The sequence below is a fragment of the Parus major genome, chromosome 1, assembly GCF_001522545.3.
Source record: "Parus major isolate Abel chromosome 1, Parus_major1.1, whole genome shotgun sequence".
NCBI classification, from domain to species: domain Eukaryota; kingdom Metazoa; phylum Chordata; class Aves; order Passeriformes; family Paridae; genus Parus; species Parus major.
In genome coordinates, this window is record NC_031768.1 from 89,266,230 (window position 1) to 89,294,199 (window position 27,970).

Consider the following 27,970-nt stretch of genomic DNA (forward strand, 5'->3'; position numbering starts at 1 on the left):
GGGAGAGGGGAAAATGCTCCAATACAATACATTTGCCAAGGCTGCTTAGGTGACCTACTGCTTTGCATATCAATATGCTGCTTGCAGAACCCAGAGGAGAGCAGCTCCTAGTGATGTATATTCATTTGCAAGACAAGAAAAATATCCTCCCTGAACCGATGGAAACCAGGATGTTTTCAGGTTCAGACCGAGCAGGGCTTCCAGCCTGGGCCCCCTGGGGATGGTCTTCTCTTACAGGTCGAAGAAAGGAGCCTGAGGAAAACATTTGATTTCTCAGGAGATTTCAGGCTTGCTCTCTGAGCGTCTGCTACACTGGGAAAATCATAAGGTGGCTGCAAATTGCCCAAGGTTGAGCACCCCTTGGGGGAATAATCCAGGTGCTGTAGTACTATATATAAAATAAACCTGGCATAGGGACTTCATCAGTCCACTTTAATCACAGACCTGTGCCTCCTGGGGGGTCACACCACACTGAGGATGGTTCCTGTTCCTGCCAGGGCTGCTCAGTGCTGGTCACAGCCAGGATGTGTGACAGCCATGCCCTAGGGCTCCTGGGCTTTGCCATCCTGGCACTACTGTCTGAAGGCTGATGAGCAGCCCTGCTACTCTTTGCAGTTGTTAGAGGGCAACATTAATATTTAACTCCCTCCCCAGGCCACGGGGCTGAACCACTGGTCGCTGCCAAAAAACACCTCTGCGTTCACTCAGAGTTCAACAGAGCTGCTTTGTGGCTTCCTGTAGCATCTGAAGGGATTGTATTTACATTTCTGACAATGCAAAGCCAAGATCTCTGTTATTCCTGCTTCCCATATGTGTCTCAGGCTTGTTGTGGGGCTTTTCCCAGTGCTGCAAAGCTGGGATCTGCATTCACTCTATCCTGTGGCTTTTAGCCATGCCCAGACCATGGCAGCTGTAGGCAGGACAGGTATGGGAGGAATGTAGGTCTGTTCCACCCATGGGTCTCTTGGGAATTCACTGCTCTAGAGACCCAGACAAGCACTCAGTAATGGATTAATTCTTGCTTACTACCATGATGGTGGACAGTTCATGCCCAACAGGACAACGCTTATTTAGGGCAAATCAGTGACACAGTTTAACTTGGCTGTGTTTCCCTTCCTCCCTCATCCCATCTAAATCCTGACCCTTTCTTTGAGCATGGGAATTTATCACAAGGCATGTCAACCAGATGATTCCCAGTTTCATTCCCTAAGAATCTGAGGACCCAGTGAACAAATTTGAAAGGCAGTCTGCAGATTTTGGAACACCCATGATTGAGGCAAAATCAGACTGAACATGAATGGTGCTAGCATATATCCATAGTTGGTGCACAGTTTTTCCTCTCCATCACCCTGTTGTCCTTGAGTCAGACAGTATATGTGATATTTGGGTTAATTCTCAAGTGCCTTGATGGAGCAGAATGTAGTCAGAATAGACATGCAGACTTAGGAGAGCAATTCCTATCTGTACTTCCCAGCCCAGCACATGGCTAGCTAATGAAGCAAATCCAGGAGCTGTGAAAATGGTCTGTGGCAACATGCAAGCAGATCACTTGAGAAAGTCTTAATGCATACAAAGAGCCTGGAAAAATGCATGGGAAAGCAATGGGTGGGTTGTTTGGAGGGGTTTTGATTGTGTTTTCAAAACAGTGATGGGCTGTGTGGTTTATTTTACAGTACATGTCGGGATTTGGAAATGAACATGTTTCTGAGGATCCACGCTGTCCAGGAGCATTACCAGAGGGACAGGTACTGAGGTTTTTTTAAGTGCTTTATCAAAATACACTCTTGAGTGAATATCTAATCCCCTGACTGCTTTTCATCTTAACGTGTTTCTTTTCTCTCTGCCACCATGAAAATCTCCAGGAACCTTCTTTATACAAGACTGGAGTAATTAGATGCTGGCAAAAGTCAGAACTAAAGATTTCTATTCATACTTTCTATTTTTAAGTTATTTGTGAACTTCCAAGATTCACCTTGGGTGTTAAGACTTGCCTAAATTACCTCTGCTCAGCAACAGGGGTTTTTTTTTTCCAAAAGGAGTCTGCAATACAAGTGGCTCAGCCACAGTGAGAAGGAAGGCACCAGTTCTGGATTAAACCAGAGCAGAAGCTTGAAAATTGTCAGAGAGATGCTCCTGGAGGAGAGGCATATTTCACAACTTCTGTAGGAATGGGGTTCAATGAAGCTGACATACGAGTCTTTGGCAGGGGAGAAGCTTGTTTGTAGGAAGGGGACGTGAATGCCTGTAGTAATAAACTGAGAGATTCATTTTTAAAAGTAACTTCTAAACATGTTGGATGAAAATAAATTATGTGGGGTTGTTCTGTTTTAAGGAAAGGAATCACAACCCATGTGGTGCTACCGTCTTGGCGCCCAGAGGCAAGAATGAAACCCTGAAGAGTTAAACCTCTCTCACCTCCTTTTGTGCTGGTCTCCTTTACACCAGCACACACCCTGAGGCTGCCTGTGGCTTCCCTTGGATCTCCTGTAATCCTTTGGACTTGGATGGCAGCACATCTCCTATGAAGACAGGCTTAGAGGGTTGGGGTTGTTCTGGAGGAGGCTCCAGGCAGACTTTATAGCACCTTCCAGTACATAAATGGAGTACAAGGGATCTGCAGGGGGACTTTTCACAGGGGCATGTAGCGGATAGCACAAGGGAGAATGGCTTTAAACCAAAAGAAGGCAGGTTTAGATTAGATACTAAGAAATATTTTACTCTGAGAATGGTGCAACACTAGTACAGATTGCCCAGAGAAGCTGTGGATAGCCCGTCTCTGGAAATGTTCTAGGTCAGGTTGGATGGGGCTTTAAACAACCTGGTCAAGTGGGAAGTGACCCTGTCCATGGCAGGGAGGTTGGAACTAGATGATCTTTAGGGTCCCTTCCAGTCTAAGACATTCTAGGATTCTATTACTTGATTCTTACTCAATTACATCCCTTGGTGCTCCTCTATCCCATCTATGCAAAGAGGCCAGTAGAATTAAATCTCTCTCTCAAATGGAGACTTTTTCAACTTTTGCTTTTCCTGAGTTTTCTGGATTTCCCCAGTTCTGATATTTTACATGTTGTGAGTGAGGACACTAACACACAACACAGGGACACTTTAAATGCAAATGTCCCCTAGGTCTGCATGGCAGCCCACAGTGTGCTCACAAGGAAGACAAACTGCTGTGCTGATTGAGGCTGGTAGTTTGTCTGGTGCAGTGTCTTGTTACTGAGGCTGGCTAGAAAAAAAGTAAGATAGAGGCACCTTAAAACTGGAAGATCAATAGTGTTGGCTGCTGGCCTAAAAAGGCAGTGGGATGTGGTGGATGTGCTCTTTGAGGAATTCCACAGCAGCACCACTTTCCAGAGCAGACTCCTCCAGCTCCTGGCTGAGGGGCTCTCATCTGGAAAGAGTGTATGTAGAGCCTGTATCAAAAGAGTTAATAGAAAAATCTGAAAACAAGTTAGACAAAAAAGATCTTCAGTCCCGGGAGTGGATCCTTTCTCCAATGCAGTATTTATAAGACTGGCATCTGCAATAGTGCTGGCTAAGATAAAAATTCCAAGGGTTATTGATCCCCCTGCTTCACTGCATACCTGTACTGACAAGATGGAGCTGGAGGACTAGAAGCTATATGCACTCAGAGAGCTTTAGCTCTCCCCTCTGCCTACCTCTCAGAGCAGGGTTTGATACTGTATGGATGGCTGGTCTGCCAAGCAGCAGGACACAGGATGCTACAGTAGACCTTGCAGGAGAGAGAGGGGATAGCAAATGGTATATGACTGTCCCACTGGGGTGTTTCCTGCAGTTCTTGGATGTCTTTGCTTCTTGCTCATCTCAAATAAATAGATGGTGGCCTACTTAGATCAAAATGCTCATTTTCTGTTCTCTGAAAAAGAGGAATCTGTCCTCCAGTTATGAACTCATAAGGGTTGCCAAAACCTGTGCTAGTTGTACCCACAGCTCTGCAAAGGGGGAAGTGCCCCCTTTGTACTCCAAAAGAGGACTCTCACTGTGCAGAAACCCTGCAGGAAAGCAAAGGCTCCTACACAGGTCACTGATGCTTTTGGGCAGCAAGCAGCACTGTCAGGAGGAAGCAGTATGACACCGAAACATCTGCTCTGGGCACCGGTTCCATAGGCAGAGGGCAGGAAGAAAAGGGAGAAATCAGTGCATTCAGCATCTGTAAGACTTTATTAGCCTTCTGGAAAGCCAGACAGACATGATGGTCTGGGGTAACCCCTCTGAACATTTAGTCTGAGAAAAGTTTGTGCTCGATACTGATCTGCTTTTCAGTCTGTATTCACTGGGAATTATTTCCTTTTCCCTGATACTCCTGTTTCTGACCCAGTGCAGCACCGCCCCTTGCAGCCTACTCCACTGCTGCCTCAGTGGCTGTGCTGACTCCTTAGGGCACGTTTGTGGCATGTGGGAATGATGTTTGGGGTCTGGCTGGTGCCTCAGAGGCGCAAGAGCACACAGGTATCGGAGCAGAAGCACAGCCTCAGGAGAGCACAGCACCCTACAGCATGTGGGAGTTGTTTGCTGTGTCAGTGCTCTACTGGAGGCTTCAGAGCCAAGTTCCATGCCACTGCCTCTCACTCCTTATTTTTCCTTCTCCCATCCAGAATAACCCACAAGTCTGCCCGTACGGCCTGTACGCGGAGCAGCTCTCGGGCTCTGCCTTCACCTGTCCCCGGCCCACCAACAAGCGAAGGTACCGTGACCCCTGGCAGTGTGTGGGGGATGTGGCACTTGGGGTGAGCACTGGGGAGTGGTGGAGAGGCTACCTCAGTGCCATCAGTGCTTCCTGCAAAGCTAGAAGAGTAAAAAGCCTCTGCTGTGCACTGGGAGAGGGACAAGGACAGAAGACCGTGGGAGAGGGAAGAAAAGGCTTTGGTGGGGCAAGTGGGTTAAGAAAATGCTGAGAAAGGAGTGATTAGGGTGGGAAAGAAAGTGGTTTTCTGAGCAAGATGAGGAAGGGGGGAGATGTTCTCACAGGGAGCACATGGTCCTGAAAGGGTTATGTGTGCTGTGTGAAACAACCCTGGGGTTTGAGCCCTGATGCTTCTATGGAAAGATCACCCCTGCCACTAGCATTAGGAAACACTTGATGGTGGACAGTGTCAGAGCCAAGCCTCTGAGAAAGACTCTTTCCTCCTAAGGGATATTCCTGCACACTGGCTGGGGCCAGTGAGCTGCTAGCTCAGTCTGTTCCCATTTTGGGGCTGCCCAGGGCTTCAAAAAAGTGCCAGGCACCCAGCATGGTCTTTAACACCTCAGCAGTGCTGGGAACAGTTTGTTCCAGCCAGCAGCAAGCTTCCCAGAGCTCTGTCCCGGTTGTCATGCTCCAGCCATAACCAGATTGCAGAAGATGGGTTTCTCTTTTTGCTTCTCCCACTGTGGCTCTTCTGTCCCTTTTGCTGCTTGTTCAAATGAAAGGCAAATGCATCATCTGAGATGCCTCTGCTCTCCAGGCTGGTGCCAGCTCTCAGTGTGCGTGGGAAAGGGATGAATCATTGTTTGCTGCACGAAGTTGTCCTTGATGGAATTTTTCCAGCTCTCAAGGGAGAGCTCCCTCCTCCCCTCTCCCACTTTCCCAAACTGCAACCACCACTGTTAATACATCAAAAGTATTGGCTGCCCTGCCTAGCTCAGGCTTTTCTGATGACCTCTGCTCTCTCACCTGACTGAAAGCCCAGCTTCAGGCTTGGCTGCACCATGCAGGGTGTGTGGATGCCAGGGTGGCAGTGCTGGCAGGGCCCACAGCCACAGCAGGCAGCAAGGAAGGAAAGTGATGGTCCCAGGCAGTGACAGAGGCATGGGGGACCTCCTAAAACTCTGGGCTTTGCTGAATGGGCATGGCCAACCAAGCATAGGATGCTACTTTTTGTAATCCATCCAAATTCAGACACAGGCTGTCTCCAGAGAGATCCTCTGTTCTTTCCATTGGACACTGCTCATCCCTATCTTGTCTGAGCCGCTTTATAGCTGTGTTTAAACAAGCTTCTTTTTCCAACTGTGAGATTGCTGTACTTCAGCAACAGAAAAAACTGTATCCTTATTTTTTACATGTGTATGTGTGAATGTAGACGTAAGTAATTACACGTAAACACACATTTACCTATCTAAAACAGGACATGTTTGTATTTAGAGCCTGTAATAAAAGCCATCTCTCTGGAAACCTCTGGCTGTGAGCTGTTGTTTGCTATGTAATTTTAATATTAATATCATTAATTTGATATTTAATAAACCTTTTGTTCCAGTTGCCACCCATGTAAATATTATTCTAGGAGCTCAATCAGCCAGCAGCTACCCAGAGGGTTTAACCTCTTCCCCAGGCTAATCCTGGTGTTTTCCTTCTTTGTAGCTGGCTGTATCGAATCCTACCTTCAGTCTGCCACAAACCCTTCAAACCTCTCGAGGAGGGCCACTTGACACACGACTGGGATGAAATTGAGCCTGACCCCAACCAGGTAACCATGCTGGAAGGAGCCCTGGTCCCGCCAGGAGGACAGTCAAATGGCAAACTAATCAGAAGTGCAAAGGCATTGAGTTGCAGGAAGTCTGAGCAGAGCCATGAGTTCTTGGGGTTCTGATCAATTCAGAAGCAGGGTCTTGTCCACCACCTGTTACTGTTCTTCACCATGGTCACCCATGGAAGGACAGCCCTCAATGCTTATTGCTTCCCATCTTGACAGATCCTTGTGCTGCTTCCCAGCACGGCTACAGTGCCACAGGGTTAGATCTGTGCTACCTGGCATCTCCCTGGGGGGGCTCCTGTTGGCCACCTTTTAACCTGCTCTCTCTTCTCCTTCAGTGTTCCCCATCAAATTCCCATGCCCCAGCTCAGCTGGCAGAGCAGCTGCATGTCTCTGCCATCCATCCTCTCCTTCCCTGTGCTTTTGGAGGGGCTACTGGCTGCCAGCCCATTTCTCTGCAGCCCTCATGGGAAATCTCGCTTTCTTCTGGACAGTCACACAGAGAGATGGCATTTGTCTTCCTCTGTTATAGCCTTGCCATTGTCTTTAATCATGATTTCTTCCCTGCCAGCCTCAGAATATTTGGTTTTGTTGATCTGTTGCCATTCTCCTCTCAACATCATCTCATGGTCATTGGTTTTCACTTCTCTAAGGTTTTGCCCTTTGATGCATAATGATTAGTTAATTTCCAGCCTCCCAGCAGCCTCACCATTTGTCTAAATAATTTCTCAGATCGGCTGGAATATGTTTTCCAGCCATTGACCAAGGAGCAGTGACAGGCTCATATTTACATACCTTTGGTGCTCCTTCCCAGATGAAGCTCCAATGACTTCTGTTATCACCTCATCCATCCTTGATGCCCTTTTACATCTACCTTTATGGTTATTTATGATTACAGTAATTCCAAGATGCCCAGCTCTTAAGCATTTGAAACCATTTACTTGCAAAGCTCCTGCCCACTCCCTCTCTTGCCACTTTCAATGGCAACCACCAAACCCAGAAGAGTATTTCCTGGCAGTAAGTGGGAGCCACTTTCCTGCTTTCCTTCTTATCCTCTCTGAAGCAGAGCCAGAGACAAGGTTCAGATTGTTGGACAACACCTACTCTTCCCTGTGATGCTTTGTGTTTCACCCAGGTACTTAAGGAGCTTCAGTAATCCTCATCCATCTAAAAAGATGGCCATATGGAGGCACCTTATGCAAAGCCCATTGAAGTCAATGGGAAAAATGACACTTTAAAATTATCCAAGGACAACGGCAGAATTATTAAAGAGACAGATGACAAAACTGAAAAGGAGTCAAATGTGATGCAAAAATATGGAGTGGCATCTGAGGAAGAAATGCAGAAACAGAAGAAAGCTCTCCAGACTGGAACAGAGATGACAAAAGGAAGCTATGATTGAGAGGCAGGGAGAAAACAAATACCAATAACAAATGTCACAGTTAAAAAAAAACAATAAACGCAAACAAAAAAAATCCAAACAAACAAAAACCCTTAAGACACAACAAAACCCAAAAAATAAAACAAAACAAACAAACAAAAAAATCCTCCAGACAAACATAAACCGTGGAACTTCTTGTGAGACGATGCAGGTGGATTCAAATCCAACAAATATTTTGGGCTCCTCTGGCACCTTTTGCCTGAGGACCTCAGTAGGCTTTGCAAGAAGTAATTAGTGCTGGTCATGGCTCCTGCTCATGCAGGCAGAGCTATTTCTGCCTTGGATGTGGGGAAAATGAGGTGGAGCAAACAGGAATGTTATGTTTGGGTCACAGAAGGACTGAATCATTCAGCATGGAGCATGGGACCATAACAATTTGACTGTGGAAAGCTGGCTTATCTGAATTTCTTTGCTCTCAAAAGTTATTAATAGAGACAGATCTTAAATAGGGCTTTTTTAACCCTGGCCCTATACAGGCCTGCCAATTACTTTACAAAATTATGATTAAACATTTTAAAAGCCTCTGTAATAAAAACTTTTTAAAAAACAAACAAACAAACAAACAAAACACCAAAAAAAAACCCAAACAAAAAGAAATCCCACTTGCAAACCAGATGATTAAGGCAACAAGGAAAGAGAGGAAAGAGAGAGCTACCTCAGCAGAGAGAGGACAAGGGTCTACTTTCTTTTGAATTTGCACCATTTGTGTTCTGATCACTGGCACCTCTTTCTTGTTTTTTGTTTCCTGCAATCTAGCTGCGATGGAAACCTTTTGAGATTCCAAAAGCTTCTCAGAATAAGATGGATTTTGTGAGCGTAAGTTGGGGAACTAAGGCATCCAGGCATCTTCCATCTCTGTTTCCCCTCAGGGTGTGGCAGGGCACACAAGATGCTCAGAACTGGGGTAATGGCAGTTTTGAAACCACTGGGCTTGCACAGCATCTGTGGGAGGGGAGAGGATTGCAGATTTCAAGCAACTGGCAGTGGGCTTGATTTTCTTCATTGACTTTCAAGGGACTCTTAAAAATAAAAAAAAGCCCCAACCATCAGTTTTCCCCAAACCCTTGGCTGGAAAACACTAGCTTACATGGATTTTAAGAAACCTTATTGTATTAAAGAGAAACCAGCACATTTGACAAAGGCCACGCAGAGAAAAGGCTGGTAGCAGTGTGGGAAATGAGAGAGGAGGTGAGACTCAGCAAGAGGGTGGGATGAGGGGAGGAAAGAGGGCTGCCCCTGCTCCCCTGCCTTCTGCTCACCTCTGGTGCTTTGGGTTTTTGGTGCTTTTTGTGCTGTAGGGACTGCACACCTTGTGTGGCGCCGGTGAGCCCAGAGGACGCAATGGCATCGCAGTCCATATTTTTGTCTGCAACACCTCCATGATCGACAGGTCAGTGCCACTGTGCTGCTGGCTCAGGCTGCTCCAGCCTGTCTGTCTGCCACCAACTTGAGTCCAGCTCCCAGCATGCCTGCATGTCCTGTGTTTGGGTGTGCACAAGCAAGCGTGCTCTCCATGTCCACAGCAGGTTGTGCTCTGTGGTCAAACACTGGAGGAGTGGGTGAGGAACCACCAAGAGAAGTAGGGAGCTGAACATGGGGGTGCAGCAAGAGATGTGTTGGATTTAGGTCCTCTAGCTGCTCCTCAGAATTCAACACACATGCAGCCATCATTGTTGCTCCCTGCAGTGGCTCAGGGGGGAAATCAGCCCCACTCCCAACCTTACGATAGCTGATGTGCCCATGAGTAGAAAGGCAGGGACCAGAGGTCAAAGAACATCCTGTTTCCAGGCTGGGCCATTTACTTAAGAGCTGAACTTGATGATCCTTGTGGGTCCCTTCCAGCTCAGAATATTCTGTGAATTTATGAAACTGCCATGTCAGTCTCCCAGCTTAAAACGCCCAAGCTGTGGCTGTGATGTGCACAAATGCATGGGGTTTATAGAACCTTAACCTTTGTGTTTCCATTTTTCTTTAGATGCCTTTATAATTCAGATGGAGACTTCCTGATTGGTGAGTTGATGCTTTGGCTTCTCTTTTCCTCCAAGTTGTTCTACCTGCCTCTTTTTTCTTCCAGAGCCTGGGGCTCTACAGCCAAGATTTTGAGGAGAAGGTTGGCTTCACCCCCATGCCATGCACATTTGGTGATCTGGCACCAGCTCGGCTGTTGGGCAAGTTGCACTGCTCCTGTGCCAGACCTCAACAATTTGAGCAGTGACCCAGCTTCTTTGCCATGCTGTTCAGGGATCATTTCCCAGTGCTCCCCAGACTGGCATTAGACATGCCACAGGCAGAGGTTTTCTGAAAAATCATAAACCTCAGGATTTCTGAACAGTTTACAGTTAGATGCCTTTGTTGTTTTAGCCCAAGATTATTTGGCACGGCAGCTTAGCTCCCGTGCTGTGCCAGCCTCAGGCAACCAGACTGCCACAGTGAGTGTGGAGGTTGACACATACAGTCCACACATGCTGAAAAATATTCTGAGTGGTATCAGAAGTCAGATATTTGCTTGTATCTTTCTTGAGTAGGGAACAGGAATGCCCTCGGGACACCAACGGGAACATTTGTCCCATCAAATAGCTATTAAATTGTTCTCACTCACCTCCCTCACTACTGTGAAATAAAAATGCCAGGGCAGGTTTTGTAAACCTGCTAGTTTTTCAAGTCAAAATGTGAGCTCTCCTGTGCCAGGACAGTCATGGAAAATAATGCAGATGTTAGCAGAGTATTGCTTCTACCCTCAGGAAGCAGTTATTCCCAGACATCTCACACTGCCACAGTCATGAGATGGGTAGATGCACTGTTTCATATGAAGATTGTGAGACAGAGAGGTATGGACCCATCCCATTTATTTGGACTTTGGTGCAAACCTTACACCAAGGGGCCAGGAAGCTTTGGCTCATACAAGTATGTTTTGTGATGTGGGGATGATGGGGCTGGCCAGGAAGCTTCACTCCAGAGCGGGTGTCTCTGCTGCAAGAGTCTGCATGGGAGCCCAGATTCCCTTTATAGGTGTGTCATAAAAGGCCCCGTGCTCTTCCTTGAAGCCTGGGTGCTCTGAAAGGGACAGAGAAGGTGGCCATCATCACACTACTTCAGCTCTTCTGCCTGCATTTTATTTCCACAGTGCCCCAGCAAGGAAAACTGCTCATCACAACTGAGTTTGGGAAGATGCTAGTGGAGCCAAATGAAATTTGTGTCATCCAGGTAAGGGCTGAATGCACCTTGCCTCTGGCTCAAAGCCAGATGTTGGAAGAAGCCAACTCCTACACTTGGCTGCTCATGGTTTTTCAGCAAAGTCCTGGGAGGATCCTAGTGTCTTTCTTTATTTTCCAGCAAGGAATGCGTTTCAGTGTGGAGGTGTTTGGGGAGACCAGAGGCTACATCCTGGAGGTGTATGGGGCACACTTTGAGCTGCCTGACCTGGGACCCATTGGTAATGAACTGTTAGACCTACAGTGAATTTCATAGGGACAGACATGAATTGTGAGCCCAAGTCCATCACATCCTCACATGCACACTCTCTTTCACAAAGATGCTTTCCATTCTAGCACTGTTATTCCCCAGAAGGGCAAGCATCTGCCCAAAAAAATGTGACAGACCAATTGTCCAGAGATTCCCCTGGAACTGAAGGGACCATTTATCTCCAACCTTCTTTTCTACTATTTTCTTTTCAGTTCTGGTTGGCGTGTCCCCATCTGCTGGCTCTGAACCTGTTCATACCGAAAAAAACCCAAAAGGCCATTACCACTGATGCCTCATACTGAGAGATATGGCATAAACTGGAGTGATAGGAGAGAATTTTCCTGGTAAAAGGAAGGACAGATTGCAGAGGCAACTGAAAATTAGATATTCCTGAAGGCCCACCATTTTAGATTTAATCAAGTGGTTTTTTCACCCCTACTTCTGTTAATCCGGGAACCTTGGAGCTCTAGATTGCTTTAGAGTCAGAAACTGCTTCCTCTGGAGAATTAGAAACCAATAAAATGAGCAGCACAGGACTTGGATCAGCAACACATTCACATCTCTGTGTGGTGCTGCTGGGGAGGATCTGCTTTCAGTGAGTGCAGATCTAGCTCTCATAAATCACAGATCCTCTGTGCCAGATGCCTCCTCATCTGTGCAGACTCACAGATTGTGAAGGCACAGCCTCTTGATGCCATGACAAAGATATTGTGAGGGGACGCAGCATCTGAAGGCCTGCTGCCCACACTGTGATTTCCCAGTCAGCTTTCTGGCAGTGCTCAGCTCAGGTTATATCACCTTCCTTATCCTTTGGGTACTTGCCTCCAAATTTATCTTGCTGAGAAAAACACCTCCTGGTTACTTCTACTAAGATTGTTTCAGGGAAGGGAAGTGAAACTCCTCTTGTAACAGCTAAAATAGTCACAAAACCAGTGCCAACAGTTCTCTACTTTCAGTGTCAGGTATTTTGGGGTTGGTTCTTTTGTTTTAGGCTGGATTGGGGTTTTTTCCCCCACTAGATATTTTTAGCTCTCAGCATGATCTAAAGGACTGGCCATGTTTCAAGCAAATTAATTGGTATTATCAATCAGTAACAAGCTTGGTGTGGCACATCTGCATTCAGGGGCTTTTGTATCTCATGGCCATGGTGAAAGTGGAGCTGGTCCTTCTTTCAGTGGAGAACCAACCCAGCCTGCAGCTGTTCAATGGAACCCCACGTGAGCATGTCTTCTGTATGACATGCTGGGCACATCATTTTCCACATAGAGCCTACAGTGATTTTTCAACAGCTTGCCTTCTAGCCAGCTTTCTGCCATCCCTCACTTACCATACCCCATGCCTGCTCCATTTGATTATTGATACGGTTGCCCAACCTGTTTGTTATAAGTTTTCCCATTAGCTAGTTTTTTCAGACACAGTTAGACTTTCTTTGGGATTTTGGTTTGGGAGATTTTTTTTGTCTCCAGAAGGCAGGAATCTATTATAAGGCTTACTTTCTGGAGAAAAGAAAAAAAGTGCACTTGCCTGTAAACCTTTTCAGAAGGTGGTAATTATAAGAGCTCCTCTTCTCACCACCTACCCGCCTTCCCCTCAGAGACCAAGATCTTTTGTATTTCAGTCTTACTTTATTTCAACTTCACTTTTCACTTGAAAAAAGGTGACAGCTGGAGAAAAGCGGTGACTGTTAAACCTTAGCAGCGGGTAGTAATGTCTGCATTTTTATCCAAGAAATTCAAAACCACTTTGTAACAATAATACTAATGAGGAGAAGAATGCTCCAGCACCCATATGGTGCTTTGCACTTTGAAAATGCACTCTTCACATTAAGCAACCCCTCACTATGCCCAAGTCTGTAGGTATCACTATTTTATTGCTCTCTTTGCTAGCACTCAGAAATGTATTTGGCCCCCTCATGACATGCCTTGTAACTTCTGCATGGCTAAGCATCCTGTCAGCAGGATATCCAGGAACAGAGCACAATTCATCCTCCATTTTTCACTTAATTCCTGGTTGTTACATGCCTTTGATTGAGGATGACGTACTAATCTCGTTCAAAAGTCAACTAGTGGAAACCTGTCTTAGTCACAAAGGGAGCATGGACTTGAACACTAGGACGAATTACAATTACCTACTCGTAGCAGCATGAGAAGTACATGACTATTTCAGGTTTCATGGTGGGCCAAGAAGCAGTTGGGTCATTCGTAACACAGAAGGCCATCCACAAAGCCAGGAGATTGCACCAACCTCTCACTTCACTAGCAGATTGCCCAAAGAGCTTTGTCACCTCTCCTTCTTTCCCAGGAGCCAATGGCCTGGCCAACCCACGTGACTTCTTGGTGCCTGTGGCATGGTATGAGGACCGCCAAGTGCCGGGGGGCTACACAGTGATCAGCAAGTACCAGGGCAAGCTGTTTGCAGCCCAGCAGGTGAGGATGTCCTGGGAGAACAGGTAACACTGAAGCGCAGTGACAGCCAGTGCATGGCCTGGGATATGCAGCTCTGTAGCGTGGATGTCATCTCATGAAGTCCTGCTCAGTTATGTGGAGCAGAACTGAGCCCTTGTCTTCTTGGGTCATTCATTTTCCCAGCTGAGGATCCTCAGTCTGGGAAAAAAGTGTTTGTGAAGACTTGGTTGTCCAATAACTCAGCAGTGGTCTTCACCTCTATATGTTTATAGTGACAACATAGAAATGAGGAGCTGGTGCTACTTTGAAAATCCAGAGTTTCCTTACCAGAGATCTGGTGTTTCAGCTGGCCTTGTCCAAACACTGCCTGAGCACTCAAAAGCTCTTAGAGACCAAACCCCAGAGAGAAGGCTGAGGCTCACCAAGCAGAAATGCTGAGGAAAACCTCATCCTCACAACACTGGGCTGTGTTTAAAGAGCTGTCAGTGTACCTCTAACCAGTACTAAACCCACTTTTCACTTGGGAAAGAGCAGCATCCTGCACATGTGCAGCATGTTGGAAGGGTGTATGTGGTAATCCTCTGTCTCTTTGCTTTCCTAGGATTACTCACCCTACAATGTTGTAGCTTGGCATGGGAACTACACGCCGTACAAATACCACCTGGAAAAATTCATGGTCATTAATGCTGTTGCTTTTGACCACGCGGTAAGTTCTAGAACTGGGCAAGGCAAAGCAAAATTTTGTGGCTCCCATAGCATCCAAACCCACCCCGAGCTCCAGGGGCTCTATGCCTCTTAAATATCTTGTGCTCTAAGAAACAGCGTGAAATCTTTTGTGCTGCTTCCCCTGAGTCCAAACTAAGATTTCATAGGAGAATACATTCTACTTTGTGGTACAGAGGCATAACTGGAGGTTGATCAGCTTCTTAAACAGCTCTGTGCAGCTTAGCATAGAATCTCTGTGCCCTGGAGGAGGAATGAATACTGATGCCAACATACACTGTGCAACTCAGCAAAAACACTGTTGCTTCAAATTCTTGCCTTAATTTATTTCTTGCTATTGGACAGACTCCTTCCTCTGGTTCCTCTGAGTCCAGGACTGAATTTCATTTTGAAGAGCTGGCAGCTTTCAATGTAATAATTTCTAGATTTTATGGAAAATAACTAAAGCCAAAACTAATGTGAACAACTCATCTAAAAAGGAAACCAGTCCAGTGGGAGAGATGCCCACAGCAATGCAAGTGGGTTTGCAAGGGAGACTGGAGCATTTCTAGTGAGAAAACCAACAGAGAGTATTGTTTAAAACTCCAGAAAAATCTGCCAGAAGAAGGACAGGTTTGGGATCAAAGCCCAGAAAATAATTTTACTGGACTAGAGATTTCAACAAGCCAAAATTTTCTCTGCAATTTCTTCTCCATTTGTAAACTAACAGGGCCATGAGACTAAATACCTCTAGCAAGATGTTCCTGTCCTCTGTAATTGGCTGAAGAAAAGGTGTGGTTTGGTGGTAGGAGTGTTGGAGACTGCTCCTGGAATTGCAGTACCTCCTCTTGCAGTGTTGTCCACCCTCCTCATCTATGCTGGCAGCTACAAGGGCCAGGGTGGGGAAGGATCATCAAAGCTGTTGAAGGAAAGGACAAACCATCCAGACCCATTTCTTGTCCCCCCTGTACAGCATGGAATTGTGATACTGAGTGCTGTTCCCCAGGGTCCCAAATCTCATCTACACTATCAGATGCAGGTGACAAAATTGTTTAAGCAAAGGAGAAGCTGAATCAGTCAGGTTTATTACCACCTGAGTGATGTGAGCACAGCTCTGAGCATGTTTCATGCTTTTTTGCCTTGCTTTTTTCCAGGATCCTTCCATCTTCACTGTCCTGACAGCCAAGACAACCCGTGCTGGAGTGGCTCTTGCTGACTTTGTCATATTCCCGCCGCGATGGGGGGTAGCTAACAACACCTTCCGTCCACCTTACTACCACCGTACGTCTGTGCTTTCTTGGCTGTGCTTGAGCCCAGGACTGCAGAAAAGAAACACATCTCCATTTATTTGAGTCCATGCACAGGGAAGCAGCAGTCTGGTTTGCTCTCCTTGGCTCAGTTAGTCAGCTTCTTGGAGTCAGTCAGTCCTCCCTGGAAAATGGACAAATCCAAAGATGTTCCTATTTAAAGCATCTCATGAAAACTCAGAGGTGATGGGCTCATTGCTTCTGCATAGATGGATGTACTCGAGGGGCTCCCACAGAGCCTGGGTGCATATTGAACTTGGCATTGTACAAATGAGTCAGATATTGTCCTGTCATCCAGCCAAGAATCACTTAATATCTCATTAGAGTACATAGATAAAGAACAGGAGAAAGGGAAATACCATCTTACAAACAGTGAGAAGCACAGAGGGGTGTAGAGCTTGCACTTGTATAGTGAGATCAGAGTTATAGCAAAGGAGGGAATTGGCTCTCTTCAGCCCTTCTTCACCACCTCCATTGTGATGGAGGTACTGCTCACATTTAAGAAGCCAGTGATGAGGAATTGGCTTCTCAGGCAGGGAGTTGGTTGATATTTTTTGGATTTGATTGCCATCTGCAGAGCTGATTTCTTTTTGGCAGTCTTTTGGCTTTGTCTTGGCAGAGCATGGCAATATGTTGCACTGAATGGATGCTAGAAATCACTGGATTCCAGACATGGGACTGCCCTTCCAGGGAGAGGATGAGACACCCTGCTCTGTGAGACTGAGAGGGAAATCTTGGCCATCCTGCACCCCTTACATCAACAGATAACAGGCTCCATCTCAGAAGCTATCAAGTGACCATGCTGTGGTCACTTTGAAGTGCTGAGAGGCTCTCTGCACACTTACTAACCACAGTTTAACAGCCAGTTCCTTCTGCTACTTAGATTATTTCCAAGCACCTTGGAGGCCAGCAGAATTAGTGGCACTTGCAAGCATAGCAGGCAGCTCTGCAGTCATTTGAGTAAATCCCACAGGCAAAGTCCTACCCTGTCATTCTGCTTTCATTTGCAATAATGAGGGTGACATGAAAACACATTTGACTGGCTGGGATAGTGCCAAGGCACTTTTTCTAGCCCCTAAGAGATGAGACACACTGCTGGTTAACTATAGTGGAGTGGCTGCTCATCACCAGAGCTGTGCTAATTTTACACAGATGCATTGTGAGCCATAACAAATATGAAGGTGTTCAACCTTGCTTCATCTGTGCTAAAAGACAAAAAGAACTCTCCTCCTCCTCTTGTCCATGTTGTGATGATCTAAGAGTACCCATGAGGACAGCTGTGTCTGCCATAGCTACTCACCTGACCACAGCACCTCAGCCATAAGCTTAAGCACTAAATTCATGATGAGCTGGTTGCTTGTCTGCCCTACCCCAGCCATGGAGGGGAAGAGCTTGGGTGAGCAAGGCAGACATTGTGATAGTCAACTATCAAGACTCTGCACGTGTTAATTCCTTCTGAAATTAAGTGCTGTGATGAAAATCTTGTTGTGTTAAGAGAGGCATCACGGGACTGAACAGCTCTGGAGTAGACATACTATATTGATTTCAACAAGTTCAGTTCTGCTGAACTCCCTTCCCTCCAAATATTTCACAAGAGGCTTATTTTGCTTGCCAGAAATCCTTTGTTGCTTCCTCTCCTCAGGCACAGTGGAAAGCCTGTGTTCAGAGAATTTTGATGCACTCAAGAGTTACGGTTCTCATATTTCATTAACTTTGCCCCAAGTATAGCAATGATGTTTCAAAAATATTGCTCTTAGACAACATAACAATTTCACATACAAAGGGGGCTGTGCAGCTTGTAAATACTGACTTCTCCTGGCTACATTTACATCCTTAGAGACTGTGAATTACTTCTAAGTATTTTTGAACTTAGACTGAAAATCTCTGATACAGTTTTTATACCATGGGCATATATTAATTCTGTCTGACAGAGTGCTTATGGGATTCTCATGATAGTGGGTCCTTAATACCTACTGGCCACTAAGAGATTTTAACTGCACAACATCCTACTTGTAGACAACACTATTTAACTAACAGGAAAGGGAGGCACACCTAAGTTGCTTGGGATCACATATGAAATTTGCAAGCAAAGAAGAGACTAGACTCTGCTTATCTCGTAAGTTCCAGGCTGGTTTCCTACTTACCTGCCCAGTCTTCCTAAGAGATATTAAAATTCCTGTTGCAGACAAATTGGCTATCCAGCTCTCAGGGTCTGTACAGCAGTTTAAATGTGCCAAGTGCAGTACATGACCAGGTTCAATGAAAAGCTTGTAACTATCCAGTCTTATGTGAGACACTGACAACTCAGAATGAAAATTAATGATTGTTTGCATACATATATAGGCCAGCCCTGCTTTGAGCTAAATTAGTTTTGCTGTTAAACATTTCAGACCCTGGGTTGTACTTAACAAAGACTGAACTAGTGGTTAAAAAGGGCTATATATAAAATAGCTACGGAAGCATGTCCTGGTTTTGCAAAAACTAACTGCTGAGCAGAAAGTTGCCATATTCTTTAGTCACATCAGGTGAAGGAAAGCTGAAAGCTTGGATGACAGCTGTTTAAGTACTTTGCTTACAGGGAGCAGAACTCAGTAAGTACTGAATGATTAGATATAACCATCCTTGCCTAAGTTAGTGGTATATTACTCTAGTGGTTTCAGAGGGTCTACTGAAAGTATTCTTCCTCAGGGAAGGACAGAATTTGGCTCCTTGTCCTTGGGCATACAGTGGCTGTAGAGAAATAGGCAGATAATGCATGAATTAAAAGCATAAGTGCCTGACTGCACTAAAGATGGTAGAAGAGTATCAAAATAATTTCCTGCTTATAACCTGGGACAGCAGAGCAAGCTCTCTCATAAGGCTGTTGATCAGGTATATTGAGCCTGTAACTCAGGGATGATTTCTAAAGCTTCACAATCCCTTATCCAAGCCTGTAAAATCAGGTTACACCATGCAGTCCATATACAGGTGTATTACTTACACAGCTCAAAATGGCAGGAAAAGCACAGGTCTAACAACGTCATTTAGGGATTGATAGAACCACCTTCATTAAGGTGATTTCTAATGAACATCCTTTATCAGGGAGCTCTTTTTCTGGATCCAGGTAATAAAATCCTTTACAACTTTACAAGCATTGCCTGTAGGATCCCTGTTGTCCCCTAGCATGATACCCTGTCTAGAAACTTCCACTCTGCCCTCTGCTTGGACCAGTTTAGCTCATGGGTTTCAAAGAGCTGTCAGGCTGTCTGTGATCGCTCCCAACCACCCTTCTTTGCAATCTCTTCTCTTTGCCTCCTGCAGGGAACTGTATGAGCGAGTTCATGGGGCTCATCAAAGGCCACTATGAAGCAAAGGAGGAAGGTTTTCAGCCGGGAGGCGGCAGCTTGCACAGCATGATGACCCCTCACGGGCCAGATGCTGACTGCTTTGAGAAGGCGAGCAAAGCCAAGCTGGAGCCAGAGCGTGTTGCAGATGGGACCATGGTAAGGAGCCAAGGGAGCTTGTAGGAGTTGGAGTACACTATGGCATAGTGCCCACTTTTAAACCAAAGCCTAGTACTGTCACTTCTTGCTGGCAAGGTGGACAAGTACTTGGACCCAACTGCTGCAGCATTCAGTTCCCTCCCCAATGAGCACAGCTCAGCTCCCAGGAGCTCCCCTTGAGACATCCGATGCCAGGCAGCTTTGATCATCTGCCCACGTAAACTGCTGCCTGAGCAGGAAGCTGGGAATTTCATTTTTGTCTTAGCCTATGGGCAAAGAAGCAAATGCCCTGACTGTACTCCTGTCTCTACCCCCTAAAATTTAATGATGATCATCAACAGACCTTGAACTAGAGCTTTTGGAACAACCTGGCTTTCCTGGGCAGGCAGGGAGTCCAAAGTCACTCCTGAGATCTGACTAATTCCACCATTGACTCATTCTGCCAGGTCTGAAGAGCATTCTCCCTGAGTTGTTCAGGCTGAAGACAGAACCTGGAAATACCGGACCACGTATACAAATCCTGTTTGTGGTAGAGCAGACAACTGGCCTAGATTTAATTTTTTCCTCTTATCCCCTAACCTACCTTTCCTCTTCCCAACAGGCCTTCATGTTTGAATCATCCCTCAGCCTCGCTGTCACCAAATGGGGCCTCCAAACCTCAAATCGCCTAGATAAAAACTACTACAAGTGCTGGGAACCTCTGAAAAGCCATTTCAACCCTAAATGCAAGTAAAGGGAAGTGCTTGGTACATGCAACATGAGTGAAGGCAGGGGAATCCAGCATACCCATGTGTGATGGCACAGTCAACACGGGCAGTGCAGAATGCTCCAGCACAGAACAGCACTTCCACCAGCCACCAAGCCATGAAAACAATCATCCCTAAATAATGTGGGAAATGCATTAAAACCTATCAAAAATGGGTTATGCATTAAAACCATTATTCTTAACTTTCAAGTATCCAATTAAAGCATTTCCGGTGACATGTTGAAACTGAAGTACTTGCTTGGCTCTCACTACATGTAGCTGGTGTGAAAACTGCACCTTTTGTGCACACGAGGTGACAGCTGGCTCCTGTTCACAGGGCCTCCTGAAAATAGAACCCAGTGTGTCTTTCCCAGGGAGAAGCCAGGGACTGACAAAGCATTGTATGCTCTCTGTATGGGAAGAGCTTTATAAACAGAGCTGAAGGCTCTACCCAGCCTAAGTCCACTATCAAAGCAAGCCACTTCAACCTGCTCATCCATGGAGGGCTGCCAAGGAAAGACTTGGTTGTCAGAAAAGTAGACCACAAATGAAAAAAGGTTGGAGAATCCAAAGCACTTCACTGCTAAGTGAGGGAAAGTTTCTATCCCACGCTCTGGCCATGCTGCAACATTGACTTTTTTGTCAGCACTTGACAAACTCTCTCCCTAGCTCTATGCTAACCTGCAGCATAGCAAATGGGAAAGGTCTTCTCTGGCCAGTCCAGGCATTTGTTCCTGGGAAGGTACCTGGAAAAAAGCTCAACTGCAGACTCGATGGGGGACTTCAACATTGATTGGAGTATACAAGCGTCACCCCCAGCTGGTGAATTCCACAGGGTGGAGGCAGCAAGCAAAGCCCAAGAAGACTGGGAACCAGGAGCACAGCCTTGGCACCCGACACTTCAGGCCTGTATTTTAGCACATACCCACACGGAAGTTTCTAAACTTGGTGCCACCAGATCTATATTTCTTACTTCCCCAGAGAAGCAATTTTCCCAAAGAGAAAGAAATGTAGACCTGCGACACACAGTTATCAGTCAGTTACATCCATCATCAGTTTTGGATCTGCACCAGGTCCTTGGGGAAAAAAAAAAAGGCATCAGCTTTGAGCAAAGTATTATAAAATCTACATGGAGACGTTTACTCTAAAATAGCCAATTCAGGAAAGGACATTTGGGAGAATCAATTTGCCAGAGAAGCTGATTTAATCAGACTGATCCAGGGATAAATAAGGTCTAAATGTTTCACAGGCAGAGGAAGAGATTTTTTTTTCTGTTTGGGACCTAAATTATCATCCAGTGACCTACAGGCATGAATTTCTCTCATACAGACACAACACCAAAGCATATATGGGTGGTAACACATTAGTCAAGGGTAAAATTCCACCCTGGATACCTGAAGGGAAACTTTTCTTTCCTTCCTCACTGTACCCAGTACCACTGCCTCAAACACCAACCCCACCTCCAGCAGCATGGCATGCTCATTCCTAGCAAGAAAACAGCTTGGAGAGTTCTGGAAATAACAAGAGAGAAAAAGTAGGGCAGCCTCTTCCCAAGCACCATGCTCAAATCTGCAGGGATGTAGCATCAGAGACTCAGGGCTGGAAAGGGCTGGAAAGCAAAGGGCTGTGGCAAGTGCCGCAAGCATCAATCCAAGGCTGGCCTAGTAGACCAGAGGCGCTGTGCTCATCCACAACCCATCCTGAAGCATTTGCTCAGCTGGCCTGAAACAAATACAGCTGCAAGGGAGAATTTACATGTGTGGCAACTCAAGTTCCAATTAGCTGAGGAAATGGGTCCTGGGAGATCAAATTAGTTTGTGGCAGCAAGAATAGCTAATTTAGCACGCTCAGACAAGCAATTATTTCTTTCCCTAAATACCACTCTCTCCATGCACTGATGCCTCTCTGCACTGATCCACAGCCCTATCTTGTAATATCATTTGTGACAGTCTTTTAGGAGCTATTCTGCAGAGAATAATACGGGTTTGCTTTAGTTAAACTAGCAGAACAAGCTGCAGAAACTGGTGCAAAATAGTTGCTGGGAGCACATATGGGATTGCAAAACCAGGGCACTGACTAGTCCAGTTTCTGCACACAGCGTAAGTGCCAAGCTCCACAGTCTGAATGTTTCAAGGCCCACACAAGAAGAGCTGCAATAGGAAACACTTAAAAAAATAGTTTAAAAAAAACCCAAACAAAACCAAAAAACCCCAAACCAACCAATGAAAAAACATCCCAAAACCAAAAAACCCCTCCAAACCAAAACAAAAAAACCAAACCAAAACAAAAAATACCATAAAAAACCCACACTGTGAGTGATTTTGTTTTGAGGGTGACTGAGCACGGGCACAGGTTGCCCAGGGAAGTTGTGGAGTCTTCATCTCTAGAGATACTCAAAAGCCACCTATATATACGTGATTCTGGATAATTCACTTTAGATGGCTCTGCTTGAGCAGAGGGATGACTTCCCTCCCAGATGACTTCCAGAGGTCCCTTCCAACCTCAGCCACTTTGTGATTATGTGGAAAAGCTCATCAACTCACTCTGCTGGAGAGTGACTGCAAATGGCTCATATTTACATCTTCATCATGCAGGAAAAGAAAGGATGCAGTAGACCTGTTTTTGCTGACTTCACATTGGCTGCTCTCCCAGCAGACAGGGAAGTTTTCAACTTTTGTATCAGAATGATCTTCTGGCACAAGCCTCAGTGCCTGGGAAGAAACCATTCCCATAGTCTCTGAAAAATGAGGATTGTTTGGATCATGATGGCACCTACAGTCCACGTAAAAATTCAAGCATGCATCAAAAATCTTTTCCTTGCACTCACAGCTCAGTACATTGGCAGTAACAATTCCAGAATCCTCTATACCAGTGGATCTGGGCAGGAAAAACTTGTTATAAGAATAAACAGGAAATACATCTTTGCAGGCCTAAGATTAAGATATGCCTGGTGGTGGATTTATTTTTATTTTTTTTTGAACACAGCCCCCCTACAGGGATGAATTTTCCTACACTACAAGATAGTCAGTGTCAAAATAAAAATCCTTATCTTACACTTCTTGTCTCTCATTCACAAGAACCACAGAATTAGTGGAAATTCTAGTTACATATAATATGACAACATTCAGCTCACTATTTCCAAATCTGGTACTAATAAAAAATTCAAGTTTATTGCAATAAACCAACACATGGTTTAGGCTTGTAATTCATTAGGGGAAAAAAAATTTAACTCAACTTATTGAGAGCAGTCAGGCAGACTCCTAAGTTCTTAAATATGTATCACAAAACTTGCCTATTATCCAGTTAGGGCAAACCATACAGCCAAAGTGACACCAAGAAGAAATATCTGCAAGGCAAGCAGCAGCTCCTTCAGGAAACTGCTTTGGTCCTGCTTAGCATTTTAGCCTGCTAATTATTTTAAATTTCAGCCTTCTTGGACAGCAACAACTTCCATGGTTTAAAAGGATCCTCTGTATGTACACTGAAAGAGCACAATGGCTGAGCTCCAGACACCCCCTTTGTATCCATCTGGTTTAGATATAAAGATCCTACATTTTTGCACTTCCCATGGTTTTTAAAGATGCAAGACAACCAACAAGCAATTAAGATTTATTCTTGTGACAGAGAAATGTCATCACATAATGCATTTTATTTATATCCCATCCCCATTGCAATTCCAGGAACTTAGAAGAATACACTGAACGGCCGCTTGACTTTACCTTCCTTGATACGCTTCTCTTTACGATCCTGTGGAAGAAAGAGAACATTTATCATTATCCTACTAGAGAAGGACTTTCAATCAGCCTGGGATAACAGAACAGCAGTTCTAGTATTTCAGCATAGACTACATGAAGGTAGCACCATTTAGGATTTTAAGGGTCTTTTCCACCCTAAATGATTCTATGAACACAAGCTATTTAAAAGTAAAAGATAATAAGACACTTAGCTTCTCCTACTAAAGACCTGCTCAGATTGACCTCACATCTAGGTACCTCACAGGCCAGCAGAGACCAATTCCTGCAAGGCATTTTTCACCAAACTAGTTATGTCTCATAATTTGTACCTTGGTTTCTACCTCCTCCTTCTGGCTGAATAATCCATCTTAGAGATCTAATTATGGAGAAACTTCTTAATAACTTGCCTAAAAGTCCCTGTGATCACTTTCTACTCATTTGTACCTCACTCTGCAGTCATGTACCTTTCTGACAGGTACCATTACAGTATACAGGCACTGCAGATAATGGCCACATTCGTTCTGCTGGATGAAACCAGAAGATTAACTTAAAACCTGATAATTTATCCCTTGCTTTCTCAGACACACAGCAAACATTCCTCAGAGAAAAGACTATGACTATCGTGCCTTACATACTACCAGGAAAACAAGAAAAATCCCCAAACATCATTAAAGTAACTGCAATAAAGGAAAGTGAATTATCCTGGACGCCAATTAAAGACTTCAGCATGGCAAAATACTTTAGAGGTATTGAAGTCTCAAGAACATTTGTATCAACACACTCACCATGTTTCATAAAACCTGAATTTTCAATTCACCCTAGCAAACAACATTCCCTACAAATATTCTATTAATTTATGTTAGTGCTTTGTGCTTTATGACTTGAGCTAAAATGCTACTTCTGTGCAAAAGAGGATAATAAAAGTGTTTTACAACAGCCACAAATTCTCTACTAAAAATAGCCACTGTCTGCCTGTTAGCAATTTTATGTATGTATATAGCTGAGTTTTTCCATAATGATCTACCATTGCTCAGATTCTGACACTCATAGTTTAGGAGTTAGAATGGAAGCAAGATAAACCCTCCAAAATATTAAAATGTCCAGCTGAGATCAGACACTGCAATTAGCATAATTTTTCCTCCCCATTTGCTTCACTAAATTAGAGAAATGGTCAAGCAATTGCATGGTCTGTCATCCATAAGCTTCCTGTGTATTTTAAGTTCAAAATGCATTGTTAATGCATGTCAACTGCTGAAAATAGGAGTAATTTAGGATTAATTTTCACTCAGTGCTACAGAGAGCTTTGTGACTGCAAAATAGCCTGATGAGGCAAAGTGTGACTGGCCATACTCCCAAGGGTACAATAAAGGGCTCTCAGAAAAACAAGAGTCTACAACCAGTAACAGGCTTTGAGACAGCAGGCTCGCTATCGCCTTCCTTCCCTCACTACTTTAATGGTACTAATCATTCCCAGGCACAAGAGGATCCCACAAAATGAGACTCCAAGCAGATCTACATTTTGCAAGCTGGTGCTTGTGGTGTTCACTGATGTTCAGCGTTGTCGACTTACCCTGTCAGTTTTTAAGACAAAGAACCAGAAGATGAGGGGGCCTAACCCATAAACAGCTCCTAGAAAGGACGTCTTGGGTGTCGGGCGGAAAGTAGGGTAGACGTTCTGCGACTTCGCGAAGGCCCAGCGGATTAAGGCGGGATTTTCCTGGGGTGCAAAGAGAACGGCGGTGAGGCCGGCAGGACTCTGCACTGGCCCCTCCACCAGGGGACTGAGGCCAAGGCACACCGGGAAAGGCATCAAGGTCACGGGGAAGGCGGGCAGCGTCCCGCCGGCACGGCCCCGGCCCCAAGCACGGCCGCAGGCACGGGCCCCGCTCCGGGACGCCGCCGGGTGAGGCGGTCGAGCCCCGCGCTTCTCCCGCTGCCCCCTCGCCCCTCTCCGTCCCCACTCACGATGACGGCGGGCGGCTTGGGATTGTTGAGCTGCAGCTGGTACTGCCGCTTGAGCCGGGAGCGGATCGCCAGGCGCTCGGCCTCGGCGCGGAGCTTCTCCGGCGATGTGTCGTAGGTGTCGGGGTCGAGCTCGGCGGGCAGCGAGACGTACTTGTTCGGCCTGTACAGCTTGGCCGCCGATGGAGGCGGCGCCGACGCCATCTTGGAGAGCCGGCCCTGGCGCGCGGGGGGCGGTGCAGGCCCCGCCCCCGCCGCGCCCTCTGCGGGAGCAGCGAACTGCCCTCACGGAACCCGAGTCATGGAATGGTTGGGGCTGTGCGGGAGCAGCGAACTGCCCTCACGGAACCCGAGTCATGGAATGGTTGGGGCTGTGCAGGAGCGGTGAGCTCCCCTCACGGAACCCGAGTCATGGAATGGTTGGGGCTATGCCGGAGCAGCGAACTCCCCTCACGGAACCCGAGTCATGGAATGGTTGGGGCTGTGCAGGAGTAGGGAGCTCCCCTCACGGAACCAGAGCCACGGAGGGGTTGAGGCTGAAGGGATGGTAACGCTCATCCTCTTCCCACTCCGCTGCCATAGGCAGGAACAATTTCCACTAGACCAGGTTTATCAAGGCCCCATCCAGCCTGGCCTTGAATACTTCCAAAGGATGGGGCATCCACACTTCTCTGGGGAACCTGTGCCAGTGCCTTACCACACTCAGGGTAAAGGATTTTTTCTTTAATATCTAACCTAAACCTACTCTTTCGATTTGAACCCATTCCCCCTCCTCCTGTCACTGCATTCTCTTGTGAATAACTTTTCCCCATCTTTACTGTGAGTTCCTTTCAGGTACTGGAAGGCCAAAATTAGCTCACCTCAAAGCTTTCTCTTTCCCAGGCTGAACAAACCCAATTCTCTCAGCCTTTCCTCGTGGGAGAGGTGCTCCATCCCTCTGATCATCTTGTTGGTCTCCTCTGGATTCGCTCCAACAGATCAATGTCCTTCCTGTGCTGGGGACCCCAGAGCTGGATGCAGTGTTGCAGGTGGGGTCTCGCAGAGCAGAGGGGCAGAATCCCTTCCCTTGCCCTGCTTTGGATGCAGCCCAGGACATGTTTGGCTTTCTGGGCTGTGAGTGCCGGTGACCAGAGCATGTCCAGCCTTTCATCCATCAGCACTCCCAAGTCCTTCTGGTCAGAGCTGCTCTTGATCTGTTCAGCCCTCAGCCTGGTTTGATACCGGGGTTGCCCTGACCCAGATGCAGCGCCTTGTACTTGGTCTTGTTAAACCTCATGGAATTCCCAGGTGCCCACTTCTCCAGTGCTGTGGCTCAGGGCATGTCAGGGGAAGGTTTTGGTCTCACAATAACAATAGTCCCAGCTGGTCAATTTTTCCTGTCCCCTGCTATTGAAATGGCCTTCAGAATGAGTCACAGGTCAGGAATGTGGACCCCTTTGAGTCTGCTCGAATAAGGGGCTGACATTGCTGTGTGAGTGTTTCTATGTTCTAGAAAGTGTAGTTAATGTATGACAAACTGTTGAAAATAAGTCTCTTAAAATCACACGATCACGGAATCATAGAATATTCTGTGTTGGAAGTGACCCATCAGGATCACCGAGTCCAACTTAGCCCTGCACAGAAGCATCTCCAGGAGTCACATCATGTGCCTGAGAGCATTGTCCAAACACTTCTTGAACCCTGTCATGCTTGGTGCTGTAACCACTTTCCTGGGGAGCCTGTTCCAGTGCCTAGCCACCCTCTGGATGAGGAACCTTTTCCTAATATCCAACCTAAACCTCCCCAGGCTCAGCTTTAGGCCTTTCCATCTGGTCCTGTCATTGTTCACCAGAGAGAAGAGACCAGTACCTGTCCCTCCACCTCACCTCATGAGGAAAGACTGCAATTAATTTACACCATCAGTGCTACAGAGAACTTTGTGATAGCTATGTTTAAACATTAATTCCTTTTTGAACTGAATAAAAAATCCCTATGTCTGAACAGTATTCCATGTTACACAGGAGATATGTTGCAGGAAGTCTGGTATTTGCAAAATCCCACAGTAATTGACTTCAAACTGTCCGTTTGATTCTTTAACCAAGACTGAGCTGACTGGACAAGCTGACAGGTAACCTCCAGGGTTCCCAAGAGGTGACTCACCATCTTGACAGACATTATAGACAGGTTCAGGAATCACCCTCTGTTTGGTGAACACAGAAAACAGAAAGAAAACAGGGATTTGACCTTGCACTGCTTTTGACCAGCGTGTGCCCAGGTGGCC

The 27,970-nt window shown here is 46.0% G+C and overlaps 2 protein-coding genes and 1 long non-coding RNA gene across 3 annotated transcripts in view; 1 reads left to right on the plus strand and 2 right to left on the minus strand.

The window, feature by feature from the left end:
• Nucleotides 1-20,265, plus strand: part of HGD (homogentisate 1,2-dioxygenase) — a 24,484-nt gene extending 4,219 nt beyond the window's left edge. Inside the window, exons 2-14 of the mRNA XM_015641704.2 lie at nt 1,674-1,745; nt 4,617-4,705; nt 6,359-6,464; nt 8,668-8,727; nt 9,210-9,301; nt 9,887-9,921; nt 11,036-11,115; nt 11,245-11,344; nt 13,675-13,799; nt 14,380-14,484; nt 15,635-15,761; nt 19,088-19,269; nt 19,871-20,265. Coding sequence (XP_015497190.1) covers nt 1,674-1,745; nt 4,617-4,705; nt 6,359-6,464; nt 8,668-8,727; nt 9,210-9,301; nt 9,887-9,921; nt 11,036-11,115; nt 11,245-11,344; nt 13,675-13,799; nt 14,380-14,484; nt 15,635-15,761; nt 19,088-19,269; nt 19,871-20,002 — 1,305 coding nt within the window. The 3' untranslated portion in view covers nt 20,003-20,265. The remainder of the gene's footprint in view (nt 1-1,673; nt 1,746-4,616; nt 4,706-6,358; nt 6,465-8,667; nt 8,728-9,209; nt 9,302-9,886; nt 9,922-11,035; nt 11,116-11,244; nt 11,345-13,674; nt 13,800-14,379; nt 14,485-15,634; nt 15,762-19,087; nt 19,270-19,870) is intronic.
• Nucleotides 14,807-22,747, minus strand: LOC117245020. The gene is made up of 2 exons (XR_004499135.1): nt 22,631-22,747; nt 14,807-15,911 (listed from the first exon to the last, which is right to left on the minus strand). It is a non-coding gene; the product is annotated as an uncharacterized LOC117245020 (long non-coding RNA).
• Nucleotides 22,748-23,606: 859 nt separating this feature from the next.
• Nucleotides 23,607-25,969, minus strand: NDUFB4 (NADH:ubiquinone oxidoreductase subunit B4). Its single transcript, XM_015641716.1, has 3 exons — nt 25,714-25,969; nt 25,319-25,465; nt 23,607-23,761 (listed from the first exon to the last, which is right to left on the minus strand). Exons 1-3 carry the CDS (start codon nt 25,912-25,914, stop codon nt 23,699-23,701), a joined length of 411 nt encoding a protein of 136 aa, XP_015497202.1. The 5' UTR covers nt 25,915-25,969; the 3' UTR covers nt 23,607-23,698.
• Nucleotides 25,970-27,970: the final 2,001 nt, after the last annotated feature.

Excerpts from the sequence above, each read along its gene's own strand:
- NDUFB4 (XM_015641716.1), bottom strand. The coding sequence starts at position 25,914 with ATGGCGTCGGCGCCGCCTCCATCGGCGGCCAAGCTGTACAGGCCGAAC. Across the intron at positions 25,466-25,713 it reads CCAAGCCGCCCGCCGTCATC|GAAAATCCCGCCTTAATCCG; the intron begins GTGAGTGGGGAC and ends TTTGCACCCCAG. Across the intron at positions 23,762-25,318 it reads TTGTCTTAAAAACTGACAGG|GATCGTAAAGAGAAGCGTAT; the intron begins GTAAGTCGACAA and ends TTTCTTCCACAG.